The sequence below is a fragment of the Nannospalax galili genome, unplaced genomic scaffold, assembly GCF_000622305.1.
Source record: "Nannospalax galili isolate Female #2095 unplaced genomic scaffold, S.galili_v1.0 scaffold1046, whole genome shotgun sequence".
Lineage (NCBI taxonomy): Eukaryota > Metazoa > Chordata > Mammalia > Rodentia > Spalacidae > Nannospalax > Nannospalax galili.
This window is the reverse complement of record NW_008354526.1, coordinates 667,334-683,327: the sequence shown is the minus strand read 5'-3', so window position 1 is coordinate 683,327 and position 15,994 is coordinate 667,334. Positions and strand designations below refer to the sequence as shown.

The window sequence follows — 15,994 nt, the reverse complement described above, 5'->3', positions numbered from 1 at the left end:
CTAGACAATGTGAGTGTGTATATGTATGGATGTGTGAGAGAATTATATGTATATGGTCTGCTGTGTGTGTGTGGGGGGGTGTCTGAGGTCTAGACAATGTGAGTGTGTATATGTATGGATGTGTGAGAGAATTATATGTATATGGTCTGCTGTGTGTGTGTGTGTGTGTATGTGTGTGGGGGGTGTCTGAGGTCTAGACAATGTGAGTGTGTATATGTATGGATGTGTGAGAGAATGATATGTATATGGTCTGCTATGTGTGTGCGGGGGGGTGTCTGAGGTCTAGACAAGTTTAGGGTGTATATGTATGGATGTGTGAGAGAATTATATGTATATGGTCTGCTGTGTGTGTGTGTGTGTGTGTATGTGTGGGGGGGTGTCTGAGGTCTAGACAATGTGAGTGTGTATATGTATGGGTGTGCGTGTATGTGCACATGCACACATTTGTAAGGCCCAGCGAAAACCACCACTCCTAGGGGACATGGTCTCCAGCTGCTCTAGTCACCACTCTTGGCTCTCTTCTACCTGACCCCCGCACCCACATATATAACCAAACCCTGCTATGGTTCCCACCCATCTGTGAAGAACTAGAGAACCCAGATTGCAATGTGTCCCCTCCCTGTTTTTAAGATTTCTCCCTGGAGAATGTTTCCTTTTTGAGGTCTGAATTTTCATATCTTTTCCAGTTTGGGGCCAGTACTCTGGGGGGAGGGGAAGGAGTTCCTTCAAAGCAAAAAGACACCTCAGAAAACTGGAGTTGTCCTCTTCTGACCCCAGCTTAACAACCCCCTGAGAAAGGTTGGCAGTTGTCTCTGGGTGGTTACAATAAGCAGAGGTGCCTGTGGTTTGGAAGGCTTGGGGATGGGGGTGGGAAGCTGGAATCTCACCTGGTATGTGTTGTCAAAGCTGTCATACATGAACCTCGTGATCAGAGACGTCTTTCCGACTGCAAGACAAGAAGAGAGGTGTTCAGCTGTAAGAAGAGGCTGATAGCCAGGGTCTTCTAAATACATCACATATGGAAGAAAGATTGGCTTACAGACCCACACAGAGGAGCGAGGCCCCAGGAGAAAGACCCCCAGTCAAGGTGCTCAGTAGCTACACCAGGTGGGCTACAGGATTGTTCTCCTCAGGGCCAGGCTGCATAGAGGAGGAGGCCTACCTCTGCCCCAATTTCCACTACTCAAATCCAGGTCAGCCCTGACTCCAGGCAGCCAACTGACCTGACAGCCTTGCATGAGGAATCAGAGCAAGTGGTGCTAACACGATGCTCCTTTCACACCTGCCCACGTTCCCCTGGACACACCACCTCAACATGGATCATCTGCTCACGGGAGATTCTCTTTATTTCCCATTTATTCAGCCCAGGCATCAACAAGGATGGGGGCTTTCCAAGGACTCAGGGAAATAAGCAGTCATTTCCCAGGGTCTCTCAAGGGCGAAACTATTTCCTGCAGTGTGCCTGGACTGTCCAGCCCAGTGCAGGGTCTTTACCATCCTGAGTCCCACTGTGTAAAATCACAAGAGGATTCCCAGACACTGTGACAATTGCAGGTTTACCCACACATCTGTAAACACCCCGTACAAGGCAAGAACGCCCCAACTGAGAACTGCTGGCATCTCTGAATCTCCTGGGAATCCCATAAATGCCGCTAATTTCCCAAACTGCAGGGTTTGGCTTCTGACCTAACTCAGTGCAGGTCTCCTGGGACCTGGCAGGGGCAGGAATGCCAACTGCTGCCCTTCTAGCCATCTGGGAGGGAAAGGAGCATGATAAAGGACATTGGTTAGATCGGTTACTGCATGGACTACCTCTCTCCTCTGTCCCACCAGGTCTCTTCCACAGCCCTGGGAGGCTCAGAGGGGACCTGCTGGCTAAGGGAGCCTAGTGGCGCATCTGCTCTGGGCTGCAGGAGGCAGGTATCTCTGACAGGAGAAAGCAAAGATGTTCAAGGCCACAGGCCCTCCTCATTCTGCCCCTTTTTATGTCCAGAAGACCATCCCCAGGCTGGGGCTTGGCAGGGTGGCTGGTGACTCCCTGGGTGGAACAGAGAAACTCAGTGGGACCCATGGAAAGGCTCTTTGCTGGGTTTGGAGCCCAGATGTGCACTGTGTAGAGCCAAGTACTGTTATGCCTGACACACAATACTGGCCAAGGGGAAGATGACAGTCACCTGGCCAGGGTCATCTGATGGATTGGGTTGAGCTGAAGCCCAAAGACCCCCAAAGCTGTACCAGAATTGGTCAGTTGAGTTCAAATCTTAAGTACTTTTTAACTGTGTCACTTTGAGGTGGTCACCACTCTCCTGGACCTTAGTTCCTCATTATAACACATAGTATCAAAGATGTCAGAGGACTGTTGTAAGACCTGAGGTAATAAAAGTGAGAGGTTGCCGGGCGTGGTGGCACACGCCTGGAGTCCCAGCACTCGGGAGGCAGAGGCAGGCGGATCTCTGTGAGTTCAAGGCCAGCCTGGTCTACATAGTGAGTTCCAGGACAGCTGGGGCTACAGGGAGACCCTGCTTCAAAAAGACCAAAAAAAAAAAAAAAAAAAAAGTGAGAGGTTCATAGGAAATGCTGAAAAGCAGAAGGAGGTGGCATCCCACTTGAGACAGTGAGGCATTTTTCTGAATGAGATAATGACAGGAAGAAAAAAAAAATACTACCACCAAGGTTATATAATGAGGAAACTGACTCCTCTTTGCCCTGGAATGTGGACTCTAAGCACGTGGATAGGAATTTCCTAGGCATGAGGAGTGCCTTTGTTATTCCTGAGTCTCAGCGATCACACCTGAGCTTGTGCTAAGGAGGTGGTAGGGATGTGGCTATTAACCATATGACCAGAGGGCTGGGGACTGGAGCCAGTTCAAGCTCCGGGAAGGAGAGGGAGGTTGGAGACTGAGCTCCATCTTACGGACAATGTTCAACCAGCTGTGTCTACATAAGGAAATCCTAGTAAGAACTCCAGACACCGATGCCCTGTGGTGCCTCCTGGGTTGTGAACACATGGATGTCCCTGGAGTAGGCAGGCTGTGACTGTGGGGAGAAGGCATGGGAGGGCGCTCTGCATTCAGGAAACTGAGTGATATGGGGAAGCCAAGCTCAGTGGGTCTGCCTGTGTCCTCCCAGGGGAGTGCTAGGATTACAGACTTGCACCCCTACCACACCCAGGTTTTTATGTGGGTGCTGAGTATCCAAATTCAGGTCTTCATGATTATATAGCAAGCACTTACCCACTGGACTATCTCCTCAATCTCACCCCCCCAAAAAGCTGTAATCTTAGGGGGAACACTGAGTGTCTGTTGTTGAACCTGAGGGGTACTAGGAACTCCTTGGATTTGGAACTAGTTGGTCAGAAGTATAGCTATCTTGGGGACTCCATTGCTGGCTTCTGGAAATGAGGGAAGTCTTGGGGATAGTGTCCGTATCCAACGCTGGGTGGTTAGTGGTAAAACTGCATTGTAAGTAAGTTACCAGCTGGTATCAGGGTGGTCATATTTCTGAGAGAGGCAGTAAAAAACCCAAGAGATTGGGCTGTGAAGGACTTTCCAACTGCTTTGCATCTCCTCTTAATTTTCACAGGAAGGCAAGAAGTAGGAGGCTTCCCAGGTCCTGAGGATCAGCTCTGAGGCCACAAGCAGAGCTGGCCAGGAATTAAGAGTCCCACAGAAGGAAAAGTGGGAAAACCCTGAGCTAGCCAGAGATGCATGGAATTGGGGAGCCCTCAGCATCCTCTTTCTTTTTAAAAATGTTTTTATTTTTGTATTTATTTATTTGTTTTTTAAATTTTATTTATTATTATTTTTTTATGTGTATGTGTGTATTGCCTGCATGTAGGCAAGTGTACCCATGTCGTGCAATGCCCTTGGAGGACAGAAGAGGCTGTCAGATCCCCTGGGACTGGAGTTACAGACAATTGTTAGCTGCCATGTGGGTGCTGGGATTTGAACCCGGGTCTTCTGCAAGAACCAGTATTTTTAACCACTGAGCCATCTCTCCAGCCCCCATTTATTTATTTTTATGTGTATGAGTGTTTTGCCTGCATGTATGTAAGTACACCACCTGAGTGCAATGCCCAAGAAGGCCAGAAGAGGGCATCGGATCCCCTGGAACTGGAGTTATGGATGGCTGTTAACCACCATGTGGGTGCTGGGAACTGAACCTGGGTCCTCTGCAAGAGCAGCCAGGGCTCTTAACCACTGAGCCATCTCTCTAGCCCCAGCGACTTCTGAAAGGAAGGAAAGAATTCCAACCTCCTCAAGATCACAGGGCCTATGGGTAATGTCCCCAGGCAGTGCCACTTATGCTTCAGGGTATAAGGTTGCAGATCTGGAAGTAAGGCAGGGAGGCTAGCAGAAAGACCCTTCATCCATAGCCAGTGAGCAGGGTGCTCAGTGGTGCATCCCTGGAATACCAAAAAGTCACTAAGGAAACATGAGGGAAGTTCAAAGTTGCTGAGAATTTAGCAACCCTTTCAGATGCCACCCTGCCCCTTCTCATGGCATCATCCTCTGACAGTCACTGCTTATCTGTGGGATCACATCTGGGTGGCAGGAGGAACTTTTGGGTATGGGATACATACTGCCCATGGCCAGTATTTTCTTCCCCAATAATTACAGCAAGTGATGTGAGTCAAATACTCATGAACCATGTTCTAGGTGCATACTAGGGGCTGTGAGACATGAGATTTGTATGATGCCACACACAGACAGGTATGATGCTGGCCCACCAAGAGGCTTGCAGCAACACTGGGCTAAAGTCTTAGGACCATGCTTCTAGCTTCCCACAGCTGGAGCAGGAACTCATAGTACATCCAGTTTGCACCACAGGAGGCAGGTAAGTACCAGACCAAGGTCAGAGCTCAGGGGACTGGGAATGTGGCTGTCTGGCCAGGACCTCAGCTTCTATCAGTTCCTCCTTTGTGCCTTTGGGTCAGGTGCAGACTCAGGATTCTGTCAATTCATGACCACCACCACTGTGAACATCTTCTCCCCAAATTCTTCTTTAGTCTTCTACACCAATCACACAGCCAGGATAATGTAACACAGACCACTGTCTCAACTAATCAGCTTGGTGGCTCAGATTCCTCTCAGTGCTCCTGTGATGCTTAATATTGTCAACTTGACAGGAACTAGAATCACCAGGAGACAAACCTCTGGGCACACCTGTCGGGATTACCTTGATCAGGTTATCTTCTGGTCATGCCTGTGCAGGATTATCTTGAGCAGGTCACGCTATACCATTCCCAGGCTTGGATCCTGGATTGCATAAAAAGGCTGAGCACCGGCATTCATGGTGTCTGACTGCAGATGCCACGTGACCAGCTGCTTCAAGCTCCTGCCACCTTGACTTCCCTGCCATTGAACCATGTGCCAAAATAAACCCTTCCTTCTTTCTGTAAGTGTTTTTGCCATGGCATTTAATCACAGCGGCAACAACCAAAATAAATACATAAATAATAAATAGATAAATAATGAAGACCACTCCCCATTTCCCGAAACACCCTATAAGGTAAGCCAGTCTGTCCTTTTGAAAGTGCACTGCTAGTCAGAATGGAGTTCTTCTGGCCCACAGATGTGCCTGGACATGCTGCATTATGAGGGACTCACTAACCACTCCTCCAAAGACTTCCCAGCCCCTCTACTTGGGGGTAGCTCCTTTTGAGCCCAGCCCACCTTCTCATCCTTCCCCAGGCTGCCACACTCTCTGGACCATTTGTCTCTGCTCTTTATTTCTTGTCAGTGTGTTTTGTTTCGACTCCTACCTTGGGCAAGTTTGGAACTGCAGGACCTCTGTCCTGACCCTGGACTCTGAGGTCTCTAGGCTCAACAATCTATAGGGGACTGACCAGCTCTCAACACAAAGCACAGCAATGCTAGCTGACACCAGGAATTGCAGAGAAAAGCATTCTGCACACCTGGTCTCCAGGGAGCTCCCCTAGGCCCCGGCAGAATTTATTATAAGGAGCTCCTCTGCTTGGCTTCTATCATGGCATCACATGAAAGAGCCCTATGGGTCTTGAGATGTTCTTTGCTAAGCTTACCTGACCCTGAAGGCTCAAAAGCCACTTCCCCCAACCTATTCCTGCCCTCCACAATAGCCCTAGGTGGAAGACACTGGAGCCTGGAAATGGACATGACTCTAGGCACTAAGATAGGTCATGGCCAAAGGAAAGTCAGAGAGGGGCGGCAGGCAGCACTTCACATGCACAACATGCACCAGGACACGCAGAGAGGGGAGGGGTGGGAGACTGGGGGAAGCGTGGCCTCCATCCACTACAGGAGCCCTTAAGAAAGCCTGCCTCCCACGGGGCTCCTTCCTGAAGGTCATCCTGCCGCACTGCCAACAATGGCTTGCAGACACTGCTGCAGCAAAGCAGAACAAAGATTCTGCTCCGCTGGCAGGACTGTATTCCAAAGAAGCAGGTGGATTGCTATTGAGCTTTTTCCTCCCAGCTCAAGCCTCAGGAACGGCCTCATCTCCTAGCTGTAAGTCCCACATGATTAAGCAGGGAGATGTAGTTTTCCTCTTTCAACCAAATGAAGGTAAGAAAATTCATTTCTGAGCACTGACCAGGGGCATCCAGGAAGGAGGGAAGGAAACCCCAACATTTACTGGGCCTCTACTTGAACCAGGCAGGGGATCTAGCACTTTCCTTAGGTTTCCTCATTTAATCCTCACTTACATCCAACACATTAGGATGCAATGCCCAAGGTCACAGATTGAGCCAGCTGTGGAGCTGGGATGGGAGCACAGAGCTGCTACCAGCACGGTCCCCTCAGCCACTGCTCTGCACTACTTCATCTGACAAGCGGCAGATTTCGGGGCCTGTCAGCAAGGCTGCAGGTGGGAGGGTGGGGGCCTGGGAAGTAGGAATGGTATGAGCAAATGCAAAGGCAGAAGAGGAAAAGTTCATTGAGGAGGCAACGGGCCAGGTTATCATGGGGACACAGTGGAGGTCGCTCAGTCAGCCCTCTGCCCTCTGTGGGCACTGCACTGCCCCACAGAAAAACAGAGACACACAGAAAGATGAGCAGGGGCAGGAGAGATGGCTCAGTGGTTAAGAGCACTGGCTGCTCTTGCAGAGAACCTGGGTTCAATTCCCAGCATCCACATAGTAGGTAATAACTATCAGTAACTCTAGTTCCAGGGGATCTGATGCCCCCTCTGCCCTCTGTGGGCACTACAAGCACGGATGCACTTAAGATACATGCAGGCAACACACACACACACACACATAAAAATAAATAAATAGTTTTAAAAATAGAGGTGAGCAGAAAACACTCCATGAGGCCGTGGGTTTATTCTAAACCAAAACCCATCTCCAGGGCCAGTTGTGGAGGGCTGCAGGGGGCAGATGGGAAGGTAAGGCTGACTATGGCCATGGTGGCAATAATCCTAAGCTGCCGTCATTGAGAGCTCCAGCAGAGTAGGGAGAGATGTGCCCAAAGGTGGTAGTTCACCATTTCCACTATAAGCTCACACAACAGTCCCCTTCCCACATGCTCTCCTGGCACTCCATCAAGGGGTGAGTTTGCAGCATCAAACTATAAGGAGCCCAAGGCAGCCTCCCTGGAAGTGCCCATACAGCAAGGCTGAGTCACTCCACTGCCCCAGCAGACCTGTGAGTGAGCTAGCCTTCAGAGGACTCCGCCCTACCCCGAAGGCTGCTTCCAATGCCACATGCTTGGAACCAATGCCCACTTTCCTTGCCGTGTCCTGCTTCAATTATGAATCTAAGAGCCAGGAAATTACCTCCTTGCCGCTGACTTTTGGGTGCTTTGATCTGTAGCATTAGATACCAGGGCACAGGTCTGGGCTTTAGAAGGAAATCTCACACTGTGGCTACAGAGGTCACATGGGGCAGGAGTCTGGGAGAGATGGACCACCTGGAAGAATGCAGAGGCAGCAGGGCTGGGGGGGCGGGCAAGAGGAACAGAGGAGGTGCCAGGACCCCACAGCAGGTCCCCATCACCTGGCTTTGTGAGTAGCCGATGATTAATCCATTCCTTGAACTCCAGCAAACAAGGAGAGATCAGGTAACTACCTTGGATTCAGATCACAGCTTTCTTTTTTTTCCTTTCTGGTCTTTTTGACACAGGGTCTCCCTGTAGCTCCAGCTGTCCTAGAACTCACTAACTCACTATGTAGACCAGGCTGGCCTTGAACTCACAGAGCTCCGCCTGCCTCTGCCTCCCGAGTGCTGGGATTAAAGGCGTGCGCCACCACTCCCGGCTCACAGCTTTCTTTGTAACAGTCAGACCAGAACACACACAGCAGCACTGTTTTCAGAAAATAAATAAAAGTAGCCATGTAATCTCATGAGTGAAGGCTCTAATCATGTCCTCCATGAAACAATGGATTTATTTTCTTTGAATTCTTTCCTGAGTTGCTGGCCTAAGGTTTTGCATGACCATGGGCAATGGAGAGCTCAGTCCCACACACCACAGCAATTGCACTAGTGTAGGATGGACTGAACGCTGACCTTTGGTGGCCAGCAACAGCAGCTCCCTGTCCCTCTGTTAGGGGTCCATGTATGCCACCAGCCTCCCACAAGCCCTGGGCCCCATCTCAACACAAGTTCCAGGTAAACAGATTTTTGTACATTCTGGTTTCTATACAGCTGCAGAGAACAATGAGATTTCCACACTTAGTGAACCTCCACTGGGTGCTGACTCTGTGCCAGGTTCATATTGGGCACCAAGTTCACAGTAAGAAAGCAGATGAATGTCTGCCCTCCAGCAGCCCTGGCCATGAGGGGCTAGACCCAGATGTGAATACCTGGAATGCCAGGCTTCAGGGAGACAGTTTCTGTGAGACCCTGCTGGAGGAGTCACAGCAGCCTCTTGGAGGGGAGGTGGCACCTGGGATGGATGGAAGCGAGAGAGATGAGAATCAAAGGGAACAGCACTCCTAGGGCAGGGGCTAGGTAGAGCCAGGTGAAGGGAGTCATCCTTCACACAGTCATTCACACTGGTCCACAGCTGCCATGTGGGGAGTCAGTGTCCATGAGGACTCCCGGGTGTAGACTGGGTCCAGGTCCCAGGCTGAGGGCTAAGTAGGTAGTGAGTTTCTGAACTCCTGCTCTGATACTGCCTGCCTTCATGAAGGGCATATCTCCCCATCCTCTCCACAGCAGGTCTACTGTTAGGGCTACAGAGTGAGGCAGAACACGGGAAACCAGCTGGAGACTTAATGGCGTGGCAGAAGCCATGTCACCTACTACAGAGCCCTGGCCTGGAGCCTGCTCTCAGCCACAAGCTCATATCACTGCCCCCACCTGCTCCGCAGCACTCCTGGATGGACATGCGATTCACCCTGGCCTTTCCTGACGGTCCACAGAGCTGGGGTTCTGGGTGGAAGTAGGAGCCTAATTCATGGCCATTGCCAAGGTGGGCTGCCTGCTTCCCAGATGCTAATGCTTTTAGGAAAGCAGGCCCTGTGCCAGGGACCAGGTCTCTGCATTCCCCACCTTCAGCCCTCATCAAAGGTATTTGCAGCTAGGAGAAGGTGACCCTTGAGGCTGAAAATGCACTTCTGCTTCCCCACACAGCTCAGGCCACCAGTCTATTCCTAGAATGGGCCCAGCCCACTCAGCTGTCTCATCCACCTAGTTTCCAGAACACAGATGGGAAATGTTGTGGGGATGTTGGCAAGGGCCTACTAAAGGGCAGAGGCCTGGCCCTGGAGTTGGAAGGAGGACAAGCCATCCTGGCCCCATGTCATTAATCCCCATTGCCTTCAAGAGAGGTTTCCATCATCCCCTGCAATCTCTGTTTACCAGGGCCCCCATCACTGGCCTGTCTGTGGGATGCATGGAGCCCAGGCCCTGTGAGGTTGAGAGGAACAGAGTGAGGTACCACCATTCTGCTAGCTTCATTTGTCTGAGTCTTGTTTCCTTTTGCTCTGTAAATGAAATAGAAAACCCAGCCCTGTCTGGATGTGAAAGGCAGATATGCCTGGGGGCCAGACTCCCCCTCTACACCCGGCCCCCTCTACACCTGGCCCTGACAGCCTGTGTTCAGAGCAGCTTTGACAGCTCCCACCTGAGCCCAGAGGGCCTGGCTGGCTCACTGAAGGCAGCTAAATGAGGAAACAGGTGGAAAAAAAATCCATTTCAAACGTTCCCCCACAGATTCAGACAGTAATTAATATGCAAAGCTCTTCATTGGACACTTTAATTAAGTGTGTTAATTCCCTCTGCCAGAGGATGCTCAGCTGCCTGGGCCTCACTCTGGGGCCAGTAAAGATGGAACAGAGAGATAGAGGGCAGGACAGTGGGGCAGGCCACAGTGGCCCAGACCCTTCTGCACCAATCAGAAGCCTGACCCATTCCTCACCTCTCGCATCCCCGGTGGCTGCTCCTGCTTCACAGTCTTCTACAGCCCCATGTTCCCTATCCAAGCCCAGTGACCCTGGAAGCCTGTCCTGACTCAATGTCGCCTACTCCCTTCACTACCAACAACTCTTACATCTGCTGAAAGAGTGGGGACTCCAAAGGGTGCAGAAGGACGTTCTGATCTCTTTTGTAGCCCAGCCTGGCTGTGGACCTGGGACCCATGATAAGCCCCCCAGGGTCTCAACCTTTCCATTGGAGCAAGAAAGAGCAAGACCAGTGGGTCCAAAGGAATTCTGTCAACAGAGATGTGTATTCTTCAACTACACTGAAAGGATGAGGGCAGAAAAAGGGCGAAATAAAGGCTCCTTTTCCCTCAAGAAGCCCAAGACCACAGACAGGACTGCTCCCTGCATCCAAGAGCCCTCAGGCAGACAGGATGATCAGACCTCCAGGTGTCTTCCCAGCACTGTCACCGAAGCCCTGTGCCCGTTAGGAACTACAATAGCTTGCTCCACATGATGACCAGAAAGTGCACTGGAGGCCCAGCCTCAGTTTCCATTTCTACACAAGCACTCCGGGTCTCTTTCCCAGAGGCAGTAGAAAGAGGCAAGTAGAGAGGAACAGCTGCCCATAGGATGGGGCTGGTGAGATCCCGCCAAAAGGTATCTAACCAGAGCCTCTGGCTACCCGGAGGGAGGGCTCAGCCACCTTCCTGCCTTTGGAGCTGTTCTCAGCTTTATTTTCTTCCTTTTCCCACAAGCCTCCATTTTTGGCCACTCCCATGTTTACTGAAGCATAACTAGCAAAAGTTATGTATGTTCAAGTTACACAACATGCTTTGATATAGAAACAGTTAATATATAGAAAATAGATTTATTATGAAATATGACAGTAAATGACATACTCATCAGCACACAGCTACCTTTTTGGCGTATGTGTGAGGTATACATGTGCATATGGGTGCTCGTAGGTGTTTGGGAACATGTGCAGGTATATGTGTATGTGTGTATGCATGTGGAGGCCAGAGGTTGATGTTGGATGTCTTGATTGCTCTTCACCTTTTATGTTGAGGCAGCGTCTCTCACTTGCGTCCAGAGCACAAGGACTCTGCTATTCTAGCTAGCCAGCTTGCTCCAGGGATCTCCTGTCTCTGCCTTCCGAGTCCAGGGATTACCATTCGGCAATCAGGACCACCTGGTATTTATGTGGTTGTGGAGCTCCAAACTCCAGTCCTCACACTTTAACAGCAAGTGCTTTACTTACTGAGCCATCTCTCCAAACCCTTTTTGCAGTAAGAATACTTAGGCTGTTCTGTCATACATGGAAATACACAGTCACATGAGCTCATTTGTATGTGCAATCCAGAGAATGGCAGGTGGTTGCTGGCGGTGAGGGTGAGTGAAGTGGGGAAGATGTCAGTCAAAGTTACAAACTGTGGCTATGAGTTAAGTGCTTGTTAAGTACAGCAAGGCAAGTGCAGTCTGTACAATTGCACGGTAGCTGACATTTCCAACTTGCCTTCTTCATTCTCTAAAGCCTTGGAGACTGCACTCCAGTCTTGGTTTCAGGCCTTCCTTCCCCACAGCTCCATGAGCTCCCAGGACACTGAGACTCATTCCTGCCCAGTCAGACCTACCTGAAATTCCCTCTTCTTCCCTGGCTTCGGTCAGACCCTTGGAGCACTGGAAAAAACAAATCTCTTTACCTACGTGTTCTGGCAAACTCTGCTGTAGGGATCCATGACTTTAGTACATAGTCCACAGTGTGTATCCCACTTCCTAACTCAAAGATATGTTGGAAACAAGAGTCAAAGCCAACTTCAGGCAGGATCAGCATGGGGTCATGGGCTCTGACCTGAGGCTTCCCCAGTTCAAGGTCAGAGAATGACCTGGATCCCCAACTTCTGTCACCTGAGGCTGAGAAGACACTAAATTTGAACCAACAGAATGACAGGAATAGGACTCAGTTACTGGAAGAGATGGGGGACAACAGAGAAAGGGGACATCAGCTGTCAAGGGCTAAGGAAGAGTAGCCATGAGATGGAAACCTAGGACAGGTTTGCCTGAAGATAGCTCTTCAGTATAAGACCTCAGATCATCGCATTAAAGAAACTGTGTATTAGAGTGAATTTTCATTGCCAGATGCATGGGTATTCTTACAGGGGGCTAGTTTGGGGACAACAGTCTGGAATTGAGGACGGCACCTTGCATGAGACATGGGTGAAGTACTCAATCATTAAGATGTTGCTTGTTAAATGCTCAAAGATGGAGGGGGTAATACGTTTGCTAACATGCCCACGAACATACATCTTAGCTTTGTCTAGGCTCAGACACTGGTATTCCAGTGAGTTGAAGCTGGATGGTCTTTAAGACCTAATTCTACTTTTCATGTTCTGCGGGATCAAAGTTCTAGAAGGCTCCTTTCCTGCTGTGGGCAGAATCCTGATCCCGGGACTTCACTAACTTCAGTCATGACCCCACTTCCCCTCAGCCAGCCCAAGCCCTGGAGCCCAAGGAGGGGGCTGAAGCCTGGCTGTCTGCTGTGGTAGGAGGGCAGAGGGGTCTAGATGCACTGGCATGAGGGGGTAGCTATGTTTTCTGGTTCAGAACTGCTGTGTGTCAAGAGTGCCTGCCTTTATTGAACTATCTGGGTAGCTCCTCCCACCCAAAAAAGATTATCCATGACTCCTGAAAATAAGATTTGGACACATAGTTGTTGATGATAGTATCAGATTATGGTATCTCCCTACAAAGAACATTGAACAACTTCCCAATCTTGTGCATTTCTCTACTCTGGAGAACTCTAACCCACTTTCCTAATGTAGAAGCCCCACCTTGCGCACATGTAGGAATATGTAGACACATAACAGGCTTCTCCCTCCAAAGCTCTCACAAGACTTCATGAGATAGGACTCGTGCAAATCTAGTGAGATGGAGAGTTTATTCCCCTCTGAAGTCTGCATTCAGAGGCAGCCACACCAGAGGTTTTGGCCTTAGCATTTGCCAGGACCCAGCATAGGAACTGTGTCTCTCCCAGACCAGTTCTACGGGACTCAGGGCTGTTGTTCCAAGCCTGGGTCTTTGACCTTCTACTTCGTGAACTATCCAATCATTCCTCCAATGCTCAAGTCAGCTGGACAGAGACATTAGGCCTTTCTTGTTTGTCACTAAAAATTCAGTAAGACAAATGTCAGAAAAGTTAAAAAGAGAATGTGTGAGCAAAGTTTGTTTACGGAAATGCACCTTGCAACATCTTTTCCAGATGTCACCATCCCCCATCTTCCCTTGCAGTCAAAGTGGAAAAAACCCAGCAGAACCACTTGTAAGAGTCATAGTACAGCAGCCCTCCCTTATCCACAGTGGAGTCTTCTAAGACCCAAGTGGACAAGTGAAGTCACAGACAGCACTGAACCTTATGTAAACTGTGCTGCTTCCTATGTACAGATGCCCATGATAAAGTTTAATCTTTAGGGGCTGGAGAGACAGCTCAGTGGTTAAGAGCACTGGCTGCTCTTACAGAGGACCCAGGTTTGGTTCCCAGCATCCACATGGCTGCTAACAACTATCTGTAACTCCAGTTCCAGGGGATCTGATGCCCTCTTCTGGCCTCTGTGGGCATTGCACACACAGATATACTTGCATACATACAGGCAAAACAGTCATACACATAAAGTAAAAATAAATAAAAATTAAAAGCTTCGTTTAGATGGGGTAAGAGGGTAATCATAATCACAATAGTACAATTATAGCAATTCACTGTAATTAGTTACATGAATGTCCTACTCCTACACTCACCCTGGTTGGCCATGGGTAATGGAAGCAGCAGAAGTGAAACAGATAAAGCATTCCATTGTATTCGTGAGATAAAACCATACCAGTTTTGTGAGATGCTTATCAGAGCTGGGCAGCAGACATTTTCAGAAGAGTCTAGAGTACAGAAATTATGTAGCCACTCAAAGAGCCAATCAATATGCTTATATAATTAACGGCATCTATCACTAGGGAAAACCAGGCTGATGACCAGATCATATAACAGTGCCTGCCCAAGTCGATGTTCAGAGTCCAGGGCTCAGGTTAGCGCCCTGAAAAACAAGTGAATACATGAGAAACCAAGGTCCTGAGACTTCAGCTTCTGATCAAGTTGGAGAAACAGAGACCAGATATTGCATCTCACTGAATCAACCAAATGACAGGCAAAATATACAAAACAATGACTTAAAGCAATGGACAGTAGGTCTTACAGAGACACGAAACAAATGACATGTCCCCCCTCAGATGACTGCCTTGAGAGCTTCAGGCCACCTTGCAGAACCAGAATTGAGATAATGATCAACTAGACCAGTTTGACCCAAGCTGCTTATTTTATGCCCCTTACTCCCTGCCTCATTTTCATTCTGTTTAAACTTAAAGCTCCACACCCTGAAGACAAGCCTCAAGTGTGTTACTCTAGTGTGTTTCCTGGCATATCTACGTCAACTAAAATCCTTTCCTGACTTTCACCACCATTCCCCTTTGCTTTCTTTGGAGTGAATGGCCAGGCCTGAAATGTTGGAACCATCAGAGTCGGGCCTCTGGCTTAAGGCTGTAGTGGCTCTGACATTCTCAAGGAAGGGGCAATCTTTGAGATCCTAAAAGAAAAACGTCATCAACCCTAAATTCTCTTCCCAGCAAAAATATTTCAAAAATGAAAGTGAAATAAAGACAAACAAATGCTAATGAAATTCACTGTTAGCACATCTAAAATACAAGAAAAGAAACTAAGACTGGAAGCAGACAGACTCTTCGCATTCACACAGTATTACAGCAGGCACAGGTACTTTATTTATGTGTGTGTCGTTTACATATTTACTTTTATGTGTATGAATGTTTTGCCTGCATATACGTAAGTGCACCATGTACATGCAATGCCTGCAGAAGCCAGAAGAGGGTGCTGTATTCCTTGGAACTGGAGCTTTGGACAGTTGTTAGCTACCGCGTGGCTGTTGGGAACAGATCCCAGATCCTCTGCAGGGGCAGCCAGTGCTCTTAACAGCTAATCCATCTCTCCAGCCCAGCACATGTACTATAAAGTCAGGTAGGCTTGCCATGTGACCTTATGTTAGTTACTATCCTGTCTGGGGCTCAGCTTTCTCTTACATACAATAAGCACAGAACTGCCTATCTCATGAAAGTGTTATGAACTCTGTGAGAGCAGTAAAATGTTAAAAATTGGGAGTCGAAGCTGGAGAGATGACTTAGTGGTCCTTGCAGAGGACTGGGGTTCATTTCTCAGCACCCACATGGTGGCTAACAACTGTCCGTTAACTCCAGCTCTAGGGAATCCAATGCCCTCTTCTGAGTTCTGCAGGCATTACATGACATGGGTACACTTATGTACATACAGGCAATACATTCATACACAGAAACAAATAATAATAATAAATAAAATAAAAATTGAGGATTCTGAGTAAAAGGAAAATGGGAAGTCTTTGTACTATTTTTGAAATTTTTATAAGTCTAAAAGTATATCAAAACTAAAAAATAAAAGGGGAAATGATTTTTCTTATATGTATATACATGTCTCTTTAGATACCTAATATACTCAGGAAATGGTATTTATGCTTAAACAAAATGTACTGGTGAATATGAAATTTCTTTTTTCTAAAAAGATTTTCTT

General features: G+C 48.6%; 1 protein-coding gene across 1 annotated transcript in view; it reads right to left on the bottom strand.

Moving 5' to 3' along the window:
• The window catches only part of Rab6b (RAB6B, member RAS oncogene family), a 71,401-nt gene that overhangs the window by 39,795 nt on the left and 15,612 nt on the right, over positions 1-15,994 (bottom strand). Inside the window, exon 2 of the mRNA XM_008851726.2 lies at positions 888-946. Within this exon, the coding sequence (XP_008849948.1) occupies positions 888-946 (59 nt within the window). The remainder of the gene's footprint in view (positions 1-887; positions 947-15,994) is intronic.